Source organism: Gavia stellata, chromosome 7 (assembly GCF_030936135.1).
Source record: "Gavia stellata isolate bGavSte3 chromosome 7, bGavSte3.hap2, whole genome shotgun sequence".
Taxonomy (NCBI): domain Eukaryota; kingdom Metazoa; phylum Chordata; class Aves; order Gaviiformes; family Gaviidae; genus Gavia; species Gavia stellata.
This window is the reverse complement of record NC_082600.1, coordinates 38480774-38501840: the sequence shown is the minus strand read 5'-3', so window position 1 is coordinate 38501840 and position 21067 is coordinate 38480774. Positions and strand designations below refer to the sequence as shown.

Here is a 21067-nt window from a genome sequence, read left to right as displayed (position 1 = left end):
TAAACTGTATATATTGTGCAGCTGTGTCCCAAATTACAGTAGTGAGCTCTGTAAGCACCATCTTGGCCCTCTTAGGAGGTACATACCCTGCCTGATTTTTGGCTAATCTGTATTGCCTTTACAGCATGGGAAAATTGCTGTGGAATCAATCGAAGCATCATTTTTCAAGAGCAAACTTTAAAGTTAGACTTTAAAGCAATAATGCTGAGGCAAATCACAGTATCTTCCCTCCTAGCAGTCCTAGTACAGCAGTTCTTCACTACTTGCTACACTCAGGCAGTGTTTATGGAAAGTCACTGAGTACCTTGAAGAAGCAAATGTCTGACCTCCCCATGGCACTCGCCTCTGAGTGCACAGTATTCCTAGCACAAAATTAAACACCGGGGACTAGCATGCCATGGCATTCACAGCAGGGCTTTACAGCACACTCAGTTACGGTATGTTCAGCACAACATACCAAGAACAAAACACTTCAGCAAGAAACACTGAAGAACACTGAGCGAATGGCATGGTATCTTTGGACCGTCACCAAAGCATCAGGTCTTCATAATATAAGGTAATATGCAAAAATAGAACTTAACATAAACAGTAGGAATGGGAAAGCATTGCCAGACATTAATGAAATGCTAACTTCCCTAGCTTGCGAAAATTCATTCATCACTACAAAGCCACTGCTTCATAGCTCGATTCAACAGCAGAGAAGGATGCCTAAAGAATTCCTTATAGGTACTAAGAATTTTATAGGTTCTTTATAAAAGTATTTTTTTAAACATACCAGGTTCAAATCTAATGTGCAATACTATGAATGTCTAATCCGTTTTGCTTTCCTCCTCTTCTCACTTTCAAATTCTGGTCTCCTGGACAACCACACAGCAGCAAAAGAAATTTCCAGTAGTTCAGGGCGTTTTTGCAATTACTAAACCTAGTTTAAATGACCTTACGATAACAGCCATTATCATGGGTAATAATTAGCCACAGGGAAAAAGCTTTGGCCTAAATGATCAATATTCTTTCAAAAAGGACGATGAAGATTGCTGCCTTAAAATGCCATCCCTGTACAGACCTGTTTTAACTGTCCCCTCTGTGTACCTGGGATAAAGGGGCATGGCACAGCAGAGCTGTGCTCTGAGATCTCGTTCTTCCTTTGGTGTGACGGGGCTGCATCATGGTCCGTAACTCAGTTTCTGCGCTCATAGCTTACCAGAGAAATGCTCAAAAGCAAGAATCAGACAGCAGTGGGAAAGCTATGCTGTGCAACTCCTGATTTGTAAGTCAATTCAAATTACATAGATGGAATTGCAAGGCCCCGCCAAACCTGGGGTTTGCTCTTCTTGCAGTACCACATTAACATCTTTAAAGAAAGCACTTGCCTTTCCACATGCCACCGTGGGCCAAAATAAGCTGCCCGTCCTGACATGAGCGACCAGACTCAAACACTTTGCCTCTGTCCTGGGCCCCTGTAACGCAAGCAAGCTACGGGGGGACGGGCACCATGCTGGATGCTGCACTTGAAACGCCTGTCCTCTCCTTCTGGCACACAGAGCACCACTGTTCCTTTTTGAAAATCCCCTGCTCTTAGCAAGGTTTGTTTTTCTAACTGGTTCCCAGAAACCTCTTGGGGGTTCCAAGCCCAGAAAAGTAATTACTGCATTACTTTGGCCACAGACACAATATCACGTTGTTAGACTTGGCCTGTGGAGACAGCCAAACACCTGCTGCTGCAGCATTTATTTGATAAGCTTCATGGTTCGCTAACATAAACCTGATCCTGCTGACCTGCAGGAGGATGAAAAGGAGCCGGGGGGAAAGGGTGGAGCAGGTAGGCAATCTCACGGCCCTCCGGCCCAGCAGCTTACAGCCCTCTCTCCCAGCGAGCTCCCATTTCTCTTTGCTTTCTTGTTCCCTGGTGAGAGCTTCGGAGAATTGGTTTTCCCCCTGCAGTTATGCAGGCAGATGTGGAAGGGGCTAGGATTCCCATGCCTTATGACGGATTAACTGACAAGTGCAGGATCAATACGGGAATTGTTCTAGCTCTGGCTGCATCTGTAGCCTTCCAAAGCAGACAGAATAGCTGCACACACTCTCGTTGGCATGGTGGTGTGTGCACTGAAAGGCTGGCTTAATACCAAAGTCCATTAGTTAACAGCAAGGGGGGAAGGAAGGGCTGCAAATCACTCAAATCAACAGATAGAAGGTTGGGGAGAAAAGCAGATGTAGAAATAGAAACTCGATTTTTATTCCTCAAACGATGCAGTTTTCTTGTCCAGTACAAAAAAAAAAAGCGGGGGTAGGGGGAAATGAAATAAGGTTTTGTCCCAAACAGGACTGTCTCTTCCAGTGGATACTGCCAAGCAATATTTGAGGAAAAAAAAGAAGTGCCAGGGGACTTAGCAGGAAGGAGAAAATAATCTTCCCAGCTATGGTACTCTGTATCAGGAAAGAAACTTACTCTTCTGACAGGCAAGCTTGCCGCCTCCTCAGCCTCACCTTTTTCTAGGCAGAGGGAATCAAAAGTGGACTATCTAGAAAACCAGGAAAGGACATTTCCATGCATCTGCTAATTGTCACTTGGTTTGACCTCAGGACAGTATGTTTTCTAGTGTATCTCTGTCTGTGTATGTTGATAGTGCATCTTGGAGATGCGCAGCGTGATTCACCCACTTGGGAGACAGTAAGAAGCAGATGAATCACTTTGGATGACATCAGAACCGGACCAAACTTTTATACAAAACTTGGCAAAAATCTGAAGACTAAATCTCTAAACATGTGTGAAATTGTCTACATGAACATCTTCTACCTTATTTCACCTTCTTCCGCTGGTTCAGAACTTCGGGAACTTTATTTCCTGATGGAGAAAAAACTGCAAAAATTCAAATAATATGCCACAAGACGTTTTCTGGATAGATCCAACCCAAACCAAAGCAAAAACCTCAAAAGAAAACTTCTTTTGTGGGACCTCAAGCCCAGTTTTGCAGCTATGTGAAATTCAGATAATGAATTATAAACATCTGAAGTTTTGAGCTAGTACCAACATTCTAGTTTTGTATTCACCCTTCACTGTACAGGACTTACAGCATCAAAGTGAAATGCTAAGTATACTCAGAAAACCAGCATGACTGGATTCTCAGAGCTCTACTAACACAGCCAACTGTTCTTCAATTTCTGCCTTTACTGACTAGCCTGTTTCTCTCCAAACAGTATGAGACAGATTTTTTAGAACTAGTAATCAAGGAAGAGAAACAAATAATCTGATAATATTAGGAGGCTCTTGTGAAAAGTGCTGCAAGCAAGAAGACAGAGAGTGTAAGTGAATTTGATGCACACTGGGAAGCCTATATTGCTTGGAAGCCTGTGGGTGCAAAAGATCCACCAAGTAAGTGCTGCCCAGCATGGAAATCTTGAGACCAATGCACAATATGTCTAACTCCCGGAGAATGCACCAGAGTGAGCCATCTTAGTTTCCTTGAAAATTGCTGATAACTGAAGCCATTTTGCTTCAGGCTCTATGCCAATATTCACCAACAGGCTAAAAGCAAACTGAAATGACTCCAAATGCATTGTTCACCCACCAGAGAGTGGTGATAAGGAAGAACTTATGGCCTATTCCCCAACAGCTGCTAGAGAGACCAGCAGCAAAACTCCCAGGCTAAGCACAATTTTACTGCTTGGACATGTCTAAATAATAAAGCCACCTTATTTCAGAAAGCATTAAGAAGCATCACAGGTAAAGTATTGCAATGACTGTAAAGATCCTCGTAATGGTATTTCTGTAAAAAACCTATCATATTATAGGATGCTCTTCTATATTATTCTGCCTTTTATTCTTAAACCTAGTTTCAGGCTGTGAGCAAACATATACCTTGTACAGCAGCTTCTGCCCATAATTTCCCCAGAGCATCGTACATGCAGAAGCTCCCTGAAGGATATATGTTTCATGGTAAAATGCTGTTAGACTGTTACACTAGCAGGAACAGTTTTAAAGAAAATTGAACAGGTTTGACAGGAGCCAGGGTGAAATACTGCTGGTTACCATCTGAGAAGCAGCACCCAAGGAGCTTGACCTGATAGATCAGCAGAGCACTCTGAAACCACACTAAGTTTGGAGCACAGCAAGGCAAATGAGAAACAACAATGATGGCTGTACAGCTCACTCAGAGCACCCCCAAGAGAGCAGCCATATGCTGACAATGAACACTGCAGCCGAAAGGAACCAAAATTATACAACAGCTTCTTAAAATAAATCCTCCCAACAGGCCTTGCTTCCTGTTCTGTTAACAGCCACCAGACCAGAGGAGTGGAACTTACTCTGAGTCACGTAAATGCACGGGTGCTCAAGAGCACTAAGCTCTGGGTGCCTAGGCACGTGTGGCTGCACATGCTCTTGTGTGGCCGGCTACAGGACCATGAGAAGAACATGAAAGCAGGATGTATCTCTCTCCATTTTCTTCCTCTCTGCAGAGAACTTTATGTAGTTGAAAACTGAAAAATTCTGAGCTTTTTCCTCTCCACAGGTAAAACGTGAGCAAGTCTAGCAGGCCCTCAACAGCACATGGGTAACTAAAGCCCAGCCTGGTACAGGTGCTCAGAGGTAACACATCAACTCTGCTGTGTCACATCCCTGGGAATCTCCAGGATCAAGACCTTACTGCTACACCACTTTGTATGACAGGGAAGGATCAAATTGGACAGGGTCAGGGTAGAATATCAAGTTAAAACTTTTTTCATGGTAACTGAATATTGTGCTCTTAAATCTTTTCTCTCCTTTTCAAAAGTGTATTTCTAGCTTTATGAAGACAACTTTTACATTGTGAACCAAGCGTAAGCAATATAGTAAGTTGCCCAAGTTTGCAAACACACTAAAACAGGTTTCTCGAAAATAACTTCCACAGCATAGCTTGATGCCTTGAAATGACTGTCTCAACCCCATGCTTCTCCCCAGAGTTTTTCGTTTGAACACATCTGGTTTCTTCAGGTTTGAATCAATGGAAGAAAAAGACTGTGGCTTTTTGTTATGTCTTGGGTTAAAACCTATTGAAACTGGTAGATCTAGCACTACATTTCCTTTCAAGCTAAATAAGGCTACAGCTAAATGCCTCTTTGTTTAGTAATTGCTAAAAACAAAAGACTTCAAAACAACACAGGCTGCGCAGGGTCTGGACCTCACAAGACAAAGGGAATCATAGGAACAGATGCCCCAAACATGGAGATTAGGGCAATGAGTAGTGCAGCTCTGCTCCTAAAAGTGTTGGGAATGAATATGGTATCTTTGTTGACATACGAAGCAGATCCTAACATGTGAGGCTTACTGTAAGCCAATGTTAAGTACATAATTTTTACTACATTAAACTACCGCAATTATTTCTTCAGTATTTTGCAAAGCATGTGGAATAATAAAAACATAAAACTGTCTATTTTTTTGGGGGGTGCGTGTGTAAAGAATACCAAGAACAGGTTTCTTCTTAAAGAAAGCCATCCAAAGCCATCCAAAATGAGTTTACTTTCTCCAAATACTGATAGGTTGCTTTGAGCCTTAAAATAAATCTCTGAAACCCATTAAGCAGGTGAAAAGGACTTCAGTTTCATCCTTCAACCACGCCTTATCCTTGGCCAAGTCCTAGACGGTTAATTACTTCCAGTTAATTCTGAATAAAGTTTCAACCACCTCTTTTGAAGTCATCAGAATCTAACACGTGTTGGGGAGAGGGGAGGAAGTGGTCCATCTGAGCGTTAGACGAATAATAGACTTACTGACAATATAAGCAAAAGAACAAAACAAAGTAACTGAAAAGGACAGTAGTCCAATTCTCTTTTAGCAGTATTTGAGGAATACCTAGAAGAAAGTGGGACACCTAACAGTATCCAAAAGCCTTTGGGTCACTTTATTTCAACTGTATCATGCCCTAAGTTTTGGCAAGAAGAAATATGGGCAGGAAATGCTAAGAAGATTTCCAGTCCTTCACCTGCATATTCAAATAGTCTTTCTCACAGTACCAGTACATCAAATCAAACTTGGTTTGTCCTTAAAAAACCAGTCTAATTCCAAAAAGCTCTGCAGCATCTCTGGTGTGTTTTCAGAGCACTGTGGCACACAGGAGGTGGACTGGGTGCTGAGGCGGAGGTACAGCACATGGTCAGGAGAGGGAAGGACTACATGAGGATCCCATGGAAAAACCATGTCCTGCTCAACCTAGTCTCCAGATGACCTGTTATGAATATGAGAAATTATTTAAGTCAAGCAAAGTATAAGGGATTACGTGTGTATTTAAACCCTTGCTTGAATTGACTCATAAAGTGGGAAAGCCATAAAAATGCAGAATTCACTTGGGAACAATATGCCCAGGTAAGGATATATAAGGCTTTCTGGATAACTGTGCAATACCTGTATTATCTCTATTATATACCATGTATATATGGCCTTGAAGACTGTAGAAATGGAGCATTCTACATATAATGCTGAACATTTCAGTGTCTCTGTAAATTAGAAAAGAAGATGGAAAACCAGACATGGAGAAATTCTTTTGTCCACTATTACACAAAACTGGCAAGAATTAGTAGCTGAAGCCAGATATCTTCAGACCTCAATCTTAAAACCATATTTCCTTTGATATTACTCATTCCTAGGGCACATGTAAAAGAGCAGTGAACAACTGATGCTGATTGTTGTGGCTCATTAGCCAGTCAGCAATAGATATGTGCCCTGCATATACTCACTTACCGTAACAAATATTTGCACATGGGATTGAAGCACTGGGAAACCATACACCCACAGATATTGCCTCAGTCAACCCTTCCTTTCAAGGCCCGGTACCACTCCCTCTTCCATCTCAGTCCCTCCATTAATCTCCCCATTTGCCTTTTAGTTTTGCTTAGATTACAAGTCACTAAGTACATGAAAACTGTAACCAAAGACTGTCTGTGCCTAACATAATCACTCAAATAATTTTCAACTAATGATTTGCACTTCCCCACCCACTGTCTGACTTTTTTAGGGCAAAGACATAATTTCTTGCATGTTGCTAGAGGACTACACACACCAGTGGCGCTAAGAATGCAATAAAAAAGATTTAATGGCAACGGGGATGAATAGAGCATTACAGTATTTTCCCTTCAGCAGAAAACAGTATGTTGCTACTTCGGTGGCAAAGGCTTCTACGCCCAGAAGAAGCAAAGAACTGCCTTCTGAGGGTGCCATGCCAGTGGAAATACTTTTGGCTCGACATGCCCATGTGTCTGCTGATCTGATTCTTCAATGAGACAATTCACTGTCTGTTTCTGAGAAGAGAATGAATGGAGGAGTTAGATCAATTATCTGAGAGTCTTCAGGATACACTCTGACAGATGATGAAAGGACTCTAATATGTAATTGAAATACCCTGTACCAAAATACTCACATTAAACCTCGGCTGATTACACACAGGTCTGAGCTATCTCAGACCTTCAGAACAGGAATTGAGTTGTTTATCAGTGAAAGCCAAACTTCTAAAAAGCTGGCTGCCCACTACAGAGCCTTTGTGTTGGGTAAATTAGCTTCAGGAAGAGAATCAAAATGAATTAAAACCACATGGAGATCCTCTCCCTTTACCCCCCTTTTCCCCTTTCCTTTTGCTATATGAATCCCCTCACCAGGAGACAGAGGCCAGTTCAGTCTAATTTAGTCCAGTGTTTTTGTTTCCTAAAGTCTCAATCTTGGGCTGAGTCCATTAATAGGCTGCAGCTGATTTTAATCTAGATGAACTCAAGACTTCTCTCTTCTTTGGTTTTAAAAAGATTACAAATTGTGTGTTATATAAATAGAGGGAAAAGGGAGAAAAAGAACCCGAATGAGTAAAAAATCTGCTCTCCATTAGCTGACCTGCTGAACAAGTCTGTGATTCAAATAAAGATGAGAAATGAGAGTTGTGGGGGCAAAAATACACAGCTAAAAGCTCTAGTGACACTGCACTCAAACACACTGGTAAGAGGAGATGCAGTAATGTCTGATAGCTACCATTACCATCGTAACAACAGAGAAGAGATATTAATAAGACTCCAAAAGTGGTAAACCAAATGCCTCAAAGACTGATCTGATAGTTTGCAGCACCCCTTCCCAGTTAAACTTAAAATCACATTGATTAGCAACTATGACCTCTTTGTATCTCATGTCTCTTTAGTAGCCAAGGTGGAATAAGTTGGCCTTAGACTAGCGCCTTGTAGATACTTGTGAGTATAAAAGAATGCCATGACACCCACATGGACTGATTCAAGTGGGTTCTCATCCCTAAAAAGGGGTGCTGAATCTCAAGAGAGTTGCCTCAGATCAGTGCTGAGGTACTTTGGGAGAACAAGTGATAAAGACAGTGTATGGGTATGTTGTTCTCTAAACAACCCGTTCTGGGTTCCTCAGGGAAAGTGAAAGAAGAAACAAAGCCATGCCAATGTAATGCAAAATTATTTCTCCTTTTGTCCAAAAAACCTACTCTAGATTAGATCTATCAAGTATGAAAAAGAAAAGGCAAACTAGTCTGCTACAAAAGATAAATGGGACAATTATTTTTGGTATGATACAACAGCTCAGAAGCTTTAACACAACTGTCTTCTCACCATGGTAAAGGATGACAGAAGGAAATCACTTCCCTGTAGTGCTGTTTCTCATGACCGCAGTTGTAGATGACTGTCAACAAGGCTATCAGTACTGCTATACACCAGTACTAACATGATTATGGTCAAAACACTTTTGTCTTATTGGTATCAAACCACTCCATGTAGACATCTTTGTTTCTTCTCCTCCTGTCACACAAAAGGAAGGAGAGCTGAATGCTGCAATCCTCCTCCATCTCAGAAAGGGCAATCTCTTCATCAGCTTTCTGAATTACCTAGACTTACTCCCGTTCACTTCTTAGTACAGTGTGGTTTTAGCATACTTCATCCTAAACTAATGTTATGTGCTCTCAGCCCCGGATCTCCTGGCATCAGTTCTCTTTGTTAATTTCCTTGGGTGCTGATTTTTTTAAATAACACATTTAAACACTTAAAGAATGCTATCATATGATACTGCTAAGGATCTGAAAATGGGGAATGCCAATCTGAAATTATTTTCATTTTGGGTGGGAAGGGGCTGGGCTTTTTATTTTTTTTATGCCAGCTTGAATTCTCTGGCTGCTTTATAGCACTCTGGAACTCCACACACAGTCATAGGACACTGGATGGTTCAAGACTGCCTGAATCCATGATTTTAAAATAATTGCAATGAGTTGCAAACGTGACACTCATTTTTCTTGATGCTCAACCTCAGTGCTGATGCATTAAAAGCTTCCCTTTAGAGGAATCTCATGAACAGCTCACCAACAACTACTCTGTTAATGGCCACTGCCACTGAGAAGCAAAGCCAAACATGAAGGGACTATGAACAGCAAGTGAGTAGAGTGTAACTACTCACAGCACCCTGCAGTCACAGTCCTGGTGGAGAGCAGCAGGATGGCAGCCATTTGGAAGGAGGAGAGCTCTTTACAGAGTTGTCTGTAACAGACTTTTGTTCTTTAACTCCAGCTGAAAAATACAGGTAAAAAAATGGTTTCAATCCATGAGAAAAAAAGAAGTTTTTTAATAACCTATGAGCAAGTTTTTACGTGAGCTGTACTCACAAACAAAAGATCCCAAGAAGTTGGGAGTCTTGATGTCATTATGATAACTTAAAAATCTCAAAATAGCATTCGATTCCTCAGAGAATCCATTTCAGAAGTCCAGAAATGTTTTTCTCTGCTTGCTAATGCTGTCATTTTGGGAATAACACACATCTGGTTTACACAAAAAGAGTATACACCTGCATAAAGTAAAAATCACAGCTTTGCCATAAGAAGGAAATACAACAGATGAATAGAAGTGCTAATAATCAATAATAAACAGTAGATACACAGAGAAACAGATGGACAGACAGACATGAGTAAGAGGAATTACACGATTCTATCAGCTTCACCTGAATACAACCCCTTGTAATAAGTCTCAATTGCAAGGATAAACGTGCCTGGATTAAACCCAGCAATTTTTCATTCCTTGCTAATGGGGCAAATGTAACTTGGAAGGGGTCTGTATGCAATCACTGGAGGTTTTATTTGTATAACTTTTCTGGAGTTTGACTATGACTATATTTGATTGCATGTGGGTGGCTGTGGGACGAGCGGACAGCTGGGTGAAAAACTATGACAAAAGGAATCTTGTCCCATTTCCTGCCTGCGCTTCATTCACTAATGAGCACTGCTCTGGGTCATTCTCAGGATTTCTTCATCTGTTGTTGTCTCGTCTGCAAAAGGGGCACCCCAGCAGTGGAGCTGTTGTCAGCTTGTCTTGAGAGTTTATTCTGCTGCCTCTCACCCCTGCAGCTGTGTGGGATTGTAAGTGCCTGGCTGTAAACAACGCCATATTTCGTGCTTCTTTTTGGATGACTTGAAGGCCAATCTGAGGCCAGATGTGCTTGCTGGTGTAATCTGTTTCCCATTTCTTGTAATAAATGCGTATCTCAACAACTAATAATAAAGTGCAATCAGAATTTATCTGTTGTCTTCTTCAGTGTGATTTGTGTTGGAAAGAAAATGTTAATAAAACATAGTGAAGTCCTCAGTCTCTCCTTTCTTCCTGTAGTGCTTGAAACGTTCAGTCAATGTATCCCTACGAGTAAACAACCAGGCTGGTGAATGTGATGCCATTAGACCCCTGCTGTAGCAATCAATATCCCTCTTGCTTGTTTGGAAACAAAGCCATTTTGCTTCTTTAAGAAACACTGTTTTGCAGTAACACTGCCTTATTTATTCTGGTTTCTTTTGTCAGATCAGTTCACTTGAAAAAGTTTCCTTCTGGTAACAGGTTGTATTGGGTTTGCGTGGCAAGGTTTTGGTAGTGGGGGGCTACAGGGGTGGCTTCTGTGAGAAGCTGCTAGAAGCTTCCCCTGTGTTTGACAGAGCCAATGCCAGCCGGATCCAGGACGGACCCACCGCTGGCCAAGGCCGAGCCCATCAGCGACAGCGGTAGCACCTCTGGGATAACAGATTTAAGAAGGGGAAAACCAACTGTGCAACAGCAGCCGGAGAAGAGAGGAGTGAGAATGAGAGAGAGAAGCAACCCTGCAGACACCAAGGTCAGGGAAGAAGGAGGGAGAGGAGGTGCTCCAGGCGCCGGAGCAGAGATTCCCCGGCAGCCCCTGGTGCAGACCATGGTGAGGCAGGCTGTGCCCGTGCAGCACATGGAGGTCCACGGAGAAGCAGATATCCACCTGCAGCCCGTGGAGGACCGCACGCTGGAGCAGGTGGATGCCCGAAGGAGGCTGTGACCCCACGGGAAGCCCACGCTGGAGCAGGCTCCTGGCAGGACCTGTGGAGCCGTGGAGAGAGGAGCCCAGGCTGGAGCAGGTTTGCTGGCAGGAATTGTGACCCCGCGGGGGACCCAGGCTGGAGCAGTCTGCTCCTGAAGGACTGCACCCCATGGAAAGGACCCAGGCTGGAGCAGTTCCTGAAGGACTGCATCCGTGGAAAGGACCCACGTTGGAGAAGTTCATGGAGAACTATCTCCCGTGGGAGGGACCCCACACTGGCGCAGGGGAAGAGTGTGAGGAGGAAGGAGCGGCAGAAACAACGTGTGATGAACTGACCTCAACCCCCATTCCCCGTCCCCCTGTGCCGCTCGGGGGGAGGAGGTAGAGAAAATCGGGAGTGAAGTTGAGCCTGGGAAGAAGGGAAGGGTGGGGGGAAGGTGTTTTTAAGATTTGGTTTTATTTCTCATTATCCTATTCTGATTTTGATTGGTAATAAATTAAACTAATTTTCCCAAGTTGAGTGTTTTGGCGGTGATGGTGAGGGATCTCCCTGTCCTTATCTCAACCCACGAGCTTTTCATTATATTTTCTCTCCCCTGTCCAGCTGAGGAAGGGGGGTGATAGACCGGCTTTGGTGGGCACCTGGTGTCCAGCTAGGGTCAACCCACCACACAGGTTTAGTCTTTTTACTAGGATTCTTTTATAAAAGGCTTCTACCTGTCTGCAGGCAGGTTTCAGCTATCTCCCACAGCAAACTATTCTGTTATCAAGTTCAGTCCCTTGATTAGAAGCCCCACGAGCCACGTGAAGAGCCATGTGAGGAGCCATGTGAAGACCGCATCTCTCTCCCTGTGTCGAGGGTAGCTCCCTGTGAGCTCCAGTAAGCCTCTATCCAGGGAAAAGGAGTAAATCACACCCAATTTCATTAAATCAAAGAGATGTCTTTTGATTTGTATTGTAAAAAGGTATTGAAATAGCTTTCCCTTTCCAAGCAGCTGGAAAGGTGAGGCAGTGGGAAGAGGAATGCTGCAAGGGCTTAGCCTACCCCCATCCACTAATGGCCCACAAGACATGTGCTGTTGCAGCGCAACACACAGCTGTGCTCCCCACGATGCTCCCTCTCTTCTTTCTGGTTAGACCATGGCCATATCCACCCGCACTCCTCATATCTATTATAGCGTGACCCTCACTCTCAATTAAAACCTTCACTGAAGTCTGTCACAGATGCTCCAGCAACGAGAAGAAATTCCACTAGGCAAGGCTTTAATACCAGACTTCTAATCCTCTGGTATCTGCTACATGGTCTTTTACGTCCTCTGGAAGTTGAAATAATGATAGATAGATATGGATGGTCATAAAACCAGTTTCTATAAAGAAAGTCATAGGGTTGTCATTTCCCCAAGAAGCCTTTCAGAGAAATGCTCTGAAGTTTCATCCCAAAGGAAGTTTTGCCAAGCCCTCTAGCCCTGGGAGGGAAAGGAAACCCCTTCCACAGTGCTAGGCAGCTCTAATTACAGATGCATCAAACCAGCACCTACTTTTATTCAAGATAATTGTTCCCTGACAGTACTCAGAAGCTCATCCATTGTCTTCAATTGCACTAACGAATGTAAGTTACTCGGTCAGCCTTGCTAGTTCTGTTCAGCAAATGGGCCACCAAAAACCTAAGTAAATTCTATTTCTTCTGTGCTTCTTCAGTTTTATTTTAACACCCAAGTACAAAAACTGTAACTGCATACGTAAACCTCCTTGACTGGCATAACTGAAGACAACTGTTTTAGCTGGCAGGGAAGACACAATTTATTCCATTAAAACCACTCATGACGATATGTGAGAAGGAAAGAACCCCTTTTAGCTTTTAGGAAACAAATAATTTCTAGGATTAGCAATTAGGAAAACAAGACAAACCCAAAACATTTGTATTTGTAAACTGAGTATACTTGCTGTGGCTTGACTAAGATGTGCTAAATGCAATCTTGGATTTTTTTTCTTCAAAGAACCACCACAGTTTAAGATGCTAGTAACGTAAAAAACTAAGCATGGGCAGAGTCATTCCCCCACTGCTCCATCTGGGTTTTCAGCATTTTACTGTGCCTTCACATCTACTATGTGAAGTAAAGATCAATCTGTTTCCAGAAGGCTACTTTGGTGGGTGGTCTGAGTTCATTCTATTTTTTAATTTTATTTTCCAGGACATTCAGAGTTTTCTTTCCATTTTCTGTGTTGAACTTAGTGGTTTTACAGAGCCACAATACCAATAACATAATATGGAGTATTTGTTTTATTTTTTCCTGTATCCAACATGGTTTTACACACAAGCCGATCACCTCCAGAACCACAAGCCGAGTATGTAATGTGAGCTTGGCCGTAATTCTCCTGCCTTCATCAGTTTTGCATATAGCTGACATACTATGGCCCCTTGAAGAATATTCCTTACACTTGACTCTCTCAATATTTTCATGGGATTCTCCCCATTCTCTTTGTATTCTTGTCAAATGCTTTCTCTTTGCCAAATCAACATGCCCTCAGAACACTTGCATTAAACCAAACAAGGCTATTTTCTCTAATTAAAGTTCTTGCTCTGTCTACAGTAATGTCAGCAGAGCCTTCACAAAACATATAATCTACGAAGCCACTGAATTATAAAAAGTTTGCAAGCAGTCTTTTGAAACTTGTGTCTTACACACTGGAGAAAGCAAATCCCTTATCTGAGCTAAGAAGTAGAATAGAGTTGTGAGTGCAATTAGATTCTGGAATTATGGAAATAGACTCTGTCATAAATGTGTGAAAATGTCATTTTGTACATCATGCACCACAGTAACCTGTGAATTAACAAGAAATCAATGCATGGGTGCACCTTGAATGTGAAGGCAAAGCTGATAAGTATTTGTGGGCTGCTTTCATTTTGCGTCCAGAAATTTCAAAGCATCATATACAAGAAATGAACTCTGTAGCAGAATCAAAATACGCACCCACTTATTTCAAACACCCCAACAACATAGCATTGCTTCTAATGGGGTGTAAATCTGTTTCTCCAGTGCGTCTTCATATGTAGAGATGGTACATGGACTAGACAAAGCCAGAGTAAGACTAACGCACAGGCAGGCTAAGCAAACTTTCATGATTGCAAGGAATATCTTTAAATCATAACCTAAGCTTAGCTGATGACACAGTCGTTGCCTGAGTCATCTGAAAATCTGAAACAATGGCTCTGAACATGGTAAACTTTGTCATTAATCTGACAGTGTGTCAGCCTCATGAGTTGAAGGATGGGAAGAGGGATGGCAGGGATTCTGCCACTTCAGCAGACAACTCTATGGGTGGAGCAGGAGCAGAGAAGTACAGTAAGCCTGACTCAGTCTCCAGCAGATACATTCCTGATGCTTCAGCAACATGACTGAACTTTACACTCAGGACACCCGGTGCCTGTCACACTCAATAAGGAAATAGCATCTCTTACTGTTCCTGATGGTGAGCAACAATGCAGAGGAGGAATCAAATGGCAGAGAAGCAGCAAAGCAAAGGAACCATGGTTTAAAACCAGGGTTTTAAAACCTCATATGATCTAAATAAATACTAGCACTAACATACCTGATTTGGGGCTGTCATGCAAGGGAAGCCTAGTCTTTAGATAAACAGAGTGTCCGCCCTTAACCTCCTGAACTATCAATTTTCCCCATCTAATACTGCAGAAAGGTTATGCTGCAGTGCCCTGTGCTTCCTCACATTTAAAGTTAGGGTAGCCAAGGGCAACAAAGACTCCTTCCTTTCTAGCCTGATAGCAGAGTTCTTCCTTCCTTTTGTTCACATGAAGAACAAACACGAGTTGAACAATAACAGTGGATGCTTCATTACGATGCTCTCCTGGGCACCCAGCCCTGGTTAGCATTATCTTACCACTTGGCTTTGTTTTGAAGGAAACCGTGAATGGTCTTTTCAATTGCTGGTGTTTCAAGATCAACATTACCTCTACTTCCTCTATTTTCAAGTCTCCTTATTTTACCAACAATATGTGGCACTATGAAAAAAAATATGTCACAGAACCAATGAACTGAGAAAACTGCCAGTCTAAAAGGCAAGCAATAACAGAAGGCCATTTAAATTAGCTTTCTCTGAACCAGTTAAGCTACCGATTCTGAGCATTAAGAAAAAAAAAAAAAACCAAAACCAAAGAAAGTCAAAACAACTTAATCCTTGGCAACTATTGAAGGAAGTGCACATGAGGAACACAGTTTAGGCTTGGAATATACTTTGTTTGAAAACATCCAGGCATCTGATCACACTTCCTGAAATCAACATCAGCAGCAGACCCCTCCCTGCCACATCTCCTACTTTATGGACAAAAAGACCTTTAGTCATTCAACAAAATCCATACCTTCTGATCCGTAACAAACAGGTGGCAAACCCGATTTACCACAGACTTACCATTTGTGCATTCCTGCAGACTTTTACTCTCCTTGGACAAGTAATTGTTTTGGACAAGTTACTGAATTATCACTCACTTTTCACACTATGGGAAGGACAGGTGAACAAATTCAATGGCAATTATGCAGTCCTCTCTTGATCATCAACCCAGGCATAGTCAAGAAGCTACACTGAAAACAGGTGTCGGTGGACGCAGTTGCTCCAGTGGTGACTGGGAAGGGGAGCAAAGGGGGGCAGACGGCTTCATCCTCAGCCAAGGCTCTTTTTCTGCAAAGATCTGTCCACAAAAGACACGCTCTTGAACCAAGCAAAAGGCAAGCCTGCCTCGATTAGCGCCATGCTGGTGGCTGCAGCCCTCAGGTGGGCCAGCTCATTTACCCCCTCTGCCAGAAGAGCCCAGACAGCTGGGACCAGCTGGAGGGACACTTTTCTCCCCTTGTGTTCAGCCGTGACAGTGGAATTTAGTTCATTCTACACTGGAGAAATACGGACTTGCTCTGACTTCTGGCCACTGGTTAGGAACCTTTCCTAGGGCACGACAAATCTTCCAAATGAAAATCAAACAGCCTTGGGTGGCTGCTCGTCCTCACTGCTGCTACAGTAGGAGGTGGGAGGCTTCAGGTCTGTTGTGAGACTGCTCGTTCCCCAGTTCAGCCTGATGCACATTCAAGAGAAAAAGGGGAGCAAAGCTGTTTCTCAAGGAAAACGAAGTATGCTGGATGAATAAAAGCTAGCTCTGTTAAACTCCAGTAGAGTCCTATTCAGTATTACTCATCTGGAAGGACTGTAGTGAGGAAGCAAGGCCACAAAGTTGTAGGGGAAGGAGGGCTGAAAGGCAAAGGAGAAACAACATACCTTTGAGCTCCGGTGTGCACAGCATGAGGCCCTGCCTCTGTATCAAACATGAAGGTGGCTGGGACCACGTTACAGAACTATCAGAGTTATGCTTTAACCACCCTAATTTAGTGGTTTTGGCTTTTGCTACCACATTAGGATACACTGGCTTGATTTTCAAAGGTAACAAGCACCTACAGCTCCCACTGACTTTGGTGACAGCTGCAGCTCTAAAAATCAATTTAAGATAGTTTGCATATTGAGAAGAACTGAAGGAAAATAAAAGGCCTATTGTGTGGATACGAAGAGTTTAAACACTGCTGATGGGTGGTATATGAGTCCCTTCCCTTTTCAAATGAGTTTCACTTCACGTTTTGTTTGGTTTTCCTGTTGATGCATCCTGCACCCTCCAGTGCTAAGCTGGTGGGATCCCACATACTTTTCCTGGCATGTGGTGTTTAAAATAAGAGACCTCAGCAATCGGATATCCTCAGCATTTCCAGCTATTGAACACAATCATGAGTACTGTGATTCAATTTCAGAGCAGAAAAGAAAAGATATATAGGAATATTCTCCCTGTGCTGGCACGGGGCAGACAAAAGAAAACTAAGCAAACAGGATGTTCTGCTCCTCTGACCTTCAGCAAATGGCCACGGCAGACAGGATACAGTCTACAAACACGCAGCTGCAATGTATGTGCCTGGCTGCCCAATACCTTGTTCTGGGTAATTCACTCGCAGCACAAACACAGCATGAAGAAAGTAAAAGGTGTAGTGTGCAGCTCCCATCTGACATGACTCAAGACTGAAGTCCTTCATCAAACACACGGAGCCTGAAGGAGGAATGGGATGTATTCTATACACTACTAAGCAAAAGAGTCTCATCCCTAAACTCACTCAGAACATCTTGAAGAGTGCAATGCTTGGTGTTCATGACTCAGGACATCAGCCTGCTTATTCTAAGCTTATTCACTCAGTAGTAAGGCACATCCCAGCTGAGGTCTACACAACAGCACACAGCACTCTGAGAAATCACCCTGTTGCAGACTGCTTGAGAGTGCTCTAATAGTCCCACAACATTTTCTAGAAACGTCACTCTTCACATCTCTGCTGCTGCTTCTGGAGAGTGCACCTTCACAGGGAGTTGGACTATATGGGAGATTGTTTCTGTAATGGAAAAGCTAGGAAGTTTAAATGAAAATGAGATTCAGGACAAGAAAGTAAAATCTTTTCAGCAACAACATCTCTTGTTGAACTGTTAATTGTAGCATCATCTGCCTGTGCTTCCTCTTCACCCATGCAGTCATGCATGCACTGCCTTGCCTCAGCTGAGCCCTAAGACAGACCCTCTAGGGTTATTCAGGTGGCAAACCTAGGAACAGTCAGGGCTGCTACACCATGCTATAACAAACTGCTGACTGAACTTGTTGCCTCTCTCATCTCTGTAACCCTTGGTTAACTCAATCTGGCCCTGAAATTTAATCTCACAAATTTTTCAGGGATATTCACAGAACTGAATGACAAAGGATCAGATGCTGGTTTCATTACAACATAAACAATGAGAAGTAGCACAACAACAATCAATAACACTATGTTAAAAGTTCAAATGAACATTATAGAAAATACTTTACAGTAGCAGCCCAATGTTATTAATTTTAGGGAATGATTGTAATGAGAAAAACTTTTTGAAGTAAAAATCTGTTTGTTGGGAGGGTTTATCACATGTGTGTCTGTTTCAATGAAAGTGCTATATATTCCTGTTCCATCTTATCAAGACAGATCTAAGCTTATGTGATAAGATCATTTAAATTTGTGGTTAGTCCAGTTTTAAAGACAGGGCAAGTCTACACATCAGATACAGAAATACCTGAGGTTGTTGTAGGTGTGTTAATTCTAGAAACATAGAGAAAGTTTCACAGAAAAACAGCACTGGGGCCAAAGCAGCGGGAACCCTATTTGCAAAGTGCTACCCCCTGTGCTAATAAGTCGTCGTCCCCCGCTGCAAAGTTTTCTAGTTTAGATGAACTGCTATTCAAATGTGCCTATCTACACAGGATTGCACTCTGGAGGCTTCCAGGTTTAGACTGTAGCTAACTGTTGGATCTCTGCACCACTCTCCCCTCCCCAGCACAGGGAACAATAAAGTGTCCAGTATTTCCCTTTGGCAACCAAGCTGTATGCGCAGAGATTTTACAACATTTTAACACGGAGAATACATAAAGTTCAATAGCTAAAGAAAAGTTGCATGTACCACCAAGGTTAAGTCATTCGGGTCATAGTCCTCTACTGCTAACTATCGTTTTACAAGACAAAATGACAGTAGCGGTGCCTTCACCAAACATGCTAGTGGTGAAGCCAGAACAGACATAACCTTTAAGGATAGCAAAAGAAATCTAGCTGTGCCTACGTGAGAAAGGGATAAATCACAGTGAGACTTAACTGCCTTTTACTTTCATAAGCTGCACACAAAAGCATGAGACTTTACTCTGGCTGAAAAACATGGTTTTGGATAGACTTTTTTTTTGCTTCCTACTCATTAATGTGTTTGCTTAAGAATGTTCAGTCCATTTTAGGTACATTTGACCTTATTCTACAAATCTGTAGCTTTAAAGATGTAACATCTTCTACATTAAATCCAGGCAATTACTAGTAGAGTCTTGGTCTTCTACAACAACGTTCAGTTCCCAGAACAATATACTGTCACAAATCACAGATACTACCTCTAATCAACAGACAACTTCACTCCTTATGTTAAAAGCCTTTTGGAAAAAGGCCATTTGGTTTAGCACTGTACTGAAAAAACAGGGGAGCAGCCCTCTTTGATCAGGAATTCATTACAGAGAGACTGGTAAGGAGAAGATTTCTCTGAAGTGAGACCATTTTGTCCCAGAAAGCCTATGCCAGCCTTGAAAAGAAGGGAATGTCTTTGCACATACAGACTTACACTCTTCAGCTCATTGTTTTAACAACACTGGTTTAAAAAAAAATAGTTTTGATTCACACTTGTGTAAATGAGAACAGATTTGGCACACTGCTTGCACTAAGTTTTTTTCATATTACGTTTAGTAAAACTTAAAAAAAATTAAATGCTGGCACTTCAGTTGCAATCTAGCAAAGCATTCAGGCACACGTTTGGTTTTCAGTGCAAGAAAGCAGTACTGTATCTTCAGTGTCTTCACATACGTGTTCAGAAATAAGCAGGTAATTCAATACTTTGTGCTAAACTGGATTTATCCAGCATAATATTCTCCCACAAGTTAAGCTCACAGCAATAAGTATGGTCAGAAACTTTATCAATCTGTTGGCTCTCTACTATGCCACTAGAAAGATCATGTTTGCAGAGACAAACATTTAATTTTATTGAAATGACAGAGTTCATTTTGTTTCTACTGGATCTAAACCCAAGATGCCTTTAGTCCTCCTTCACAGTTAAAGTATTTTCCCTCCACCTCTCTTCATTACCATTATTAGTTGGTTTTGCATCTGTGCTTTGTTCTTCTGGACTCCTTGTTTGACAGCCATGGAGTTCGGCTACTCCAGTGAGGCTTTGCCAGCACTGCTGCAGAGCAGTAGAGCAATTCCCGCAAAGCCACCTAGTGAGGACGCCCTCACCCAAGTGAACACCATTCCTGGGTCAGGTTTAGTAACCCATTCCCCAAACTGCCATGAACTGGCTGAACAGAAGGTCATGTCCGTTATGTACATGTACAGGTGATTATGCTGGCGTTGGGATGATGGGAGTCTTATTTTTTTCACATTTCTTGCTGCCAGGATAGACCTAGCCTACAAACCAATCGTGCCTTTTTTGCTCTCATTATTACAAACCTGTTAGAAATAGTGTGAGGCTTTCAGTGTCCTGTGGGGAATACAGCAAAAACAGTTCCACCCCACAGAGATCTTAACAATGACCAGTTCATCTTTATCCCTCCAATAGGGCCGGAAATCACCAGTGGCACTGCAAATCTGTTACCATCTCAATAGCAATGCACAACTTTATTCCCATTAATCTGTCTTCCATCTATTCACACATCAAGTACAACCCTGCTTCATTTTACAGATTATATCCATGTTGCTCCAGACAAAGGTCACTTTATAGTTACAGTTCTTCAATTGAATAAAAGCTTTTGATGCAGTAATTCATTGTCTCTCACTGTTCAAACTCACACAATACAATACAAATAATGCTGCCCTTTCTTTCAGAATTCCCTTTCTACCTCACTACTCATTACCAAAGCATTTCTTTACAAAATAAAATGAGGCACTTTTCACTTGCCTCAGCCATATAAATTAGTTATAGCACTTTGGAGAGGGATTGCTATGCTGCACTACAAACCCAGACCTTATGCTATTTTGAGATCAAAATGAGCCTCTTTCATTACGTTAGTGACAAATGAAACATAATGTACCAAGGTTTCCCTAGATTTAGCTGTTCCTAGACCTTTTCCCTGGTAGTACCATGAAACTTAAAACTTAAGACACTCTCTTCCAAGTGCCACATATCTTTTGTTTCTACTCATCAGAAGCTACC

At 42.3% G+C, this 21067-nt stretch overlaps 1 protein-coding gene across 2 annotated transcripts in view; it reads right to left on the bottom strand.

Annotated features, from left to right (window-relative positions):
* Positions 1 to 21067, bottom strand: part of RAD51B (RAD51 paralog B) — a 402585-nt gene that overhangs the window by 105647 nt on the left and 275871 nt on the right. Inside the window, exons 10-11 of one of the 2 annotated variants that reach the window (XM_059819771.1) lie at positions 15450 to 15467; positions 8028 to 8050 (exon numbers count right to left, since the gene is read on the bottom strand). The exons of the other annotated variant lie outside the window; for it this stretch is intronic. Coding sequence (XP_059675754.1) covers positions 8028 to 8050; positions 15450 to 15467 — 41 coding nt within the window. The remainder of the gene's footprint in view (positions 1 to 8027; positions 8051 to 15449; positions 15468 to 21067) is intronic. 2 annotated transcript variants of the gene reach the window in all.